Below are 955 nucleotides of genomic sequence, written 5' to 3' on the forward strand. Positions count from 1 at the left end.
TTGGGCTTCGTCAAAAGAGAAAGCTTTGTTGTTCAAATAATCATCGTATGTGCTTATTATTGAGTCTGCTAGATTGATAATCTCTAGTGATTTGTTCGTAAAGGTCTCAAAGTCTTCCGCTACTACAACATCCATTGCCTCTTTTATCTTGGTGTTTTCCTCGGAGGAATGCTCTGAATTCACTGCCTCTTCCGTAGCATCAAGAGCTCCAACCTTTTTGAAGAGCCCGCTACGTAGGTTGATCTCTTTGTTGAAGTAGGATATCCTATCAGTCCAATAGCTTTTTATTTCCTTTGCATCACTTTTGAATAGTTCACAGCTAGCTCTTTGCAGACAGCCTAGAGCAGCAGCTCCTACTACTACCTGTTTCAGTGTTCTTCCTAGGATCATAAAAATTAAAATATTTTCACTTTTATACCTAGTTATTTCTACTTTCGTCAGGGGTAACAATTCTTTCTATTTAAGTGAAATTTTTTATTGCCTACCCGAGCCTCAATATTAGCGTAAATGAAAGCACCTAGGATCTGTAAAGCATTGCACAGCTTTTAACAGTAGGTTTTAGTGGCAATGCACTTGTTCATAAGCATGAGATGTCATAATGAGAATATCAAGGATGCTGTTGAATATATACGGCCAATGGTTTAATGAATTCTACTGTGATGTTTATTTTACTCGGCAATAGATGTTATGGATAGCTTGGTAGCTGCGTGTTGGCTAAACTAACACAAAGCCTTCTTTTTAAGCTTGATTTAGTTCTTGGCTAAGGATTACCTTGATTTACTTTCATTTCAGCTCTATCTTCCGGTATTAAGTTCACTTTCTTCATACATTGCGATTTTTCCAAATGTTCTTTAAAATCTTCAACCATATTGTAATATTCTTTAGTATCTTTTTCTCTATAGATAATATGAATTTTATGTGAGAACCATGCTTTAATGCAAAACTTCATATTCTC

The 955-nt window shown here is 35.7% G+C and overlaps 1 protein-coding gene across 1 annotated transcript; it reads right to left on the reverse strand.

Moving 5' to 3' along the window:
- On the reverse strand, positions 1–390 carry NEMIN01_2509 (uncharacterized protein; the record flags this gene model as incomplete). Its single annotated transcript, XM_051478451.1, has 1 exon — positions 1–390. A coding segment is annotated over one exon (390 nt), but the record flags the coding sequence as incomplete, so codon positions are not given.
- Between the last annotated feature and the right edge of the window lie 565 nt (positions 391–955).

This window comes from Nematocida minor (genome assembly GCF_024244105.1).
Source record: "Nematocida minor strain JUm1510 chromosome Unknown 3477, whole genome shotgun sequence".
Lineage (NCBI taxonomy): Eukaryota > Fungi > Microsporidia > Nematocida > Nematocida minor.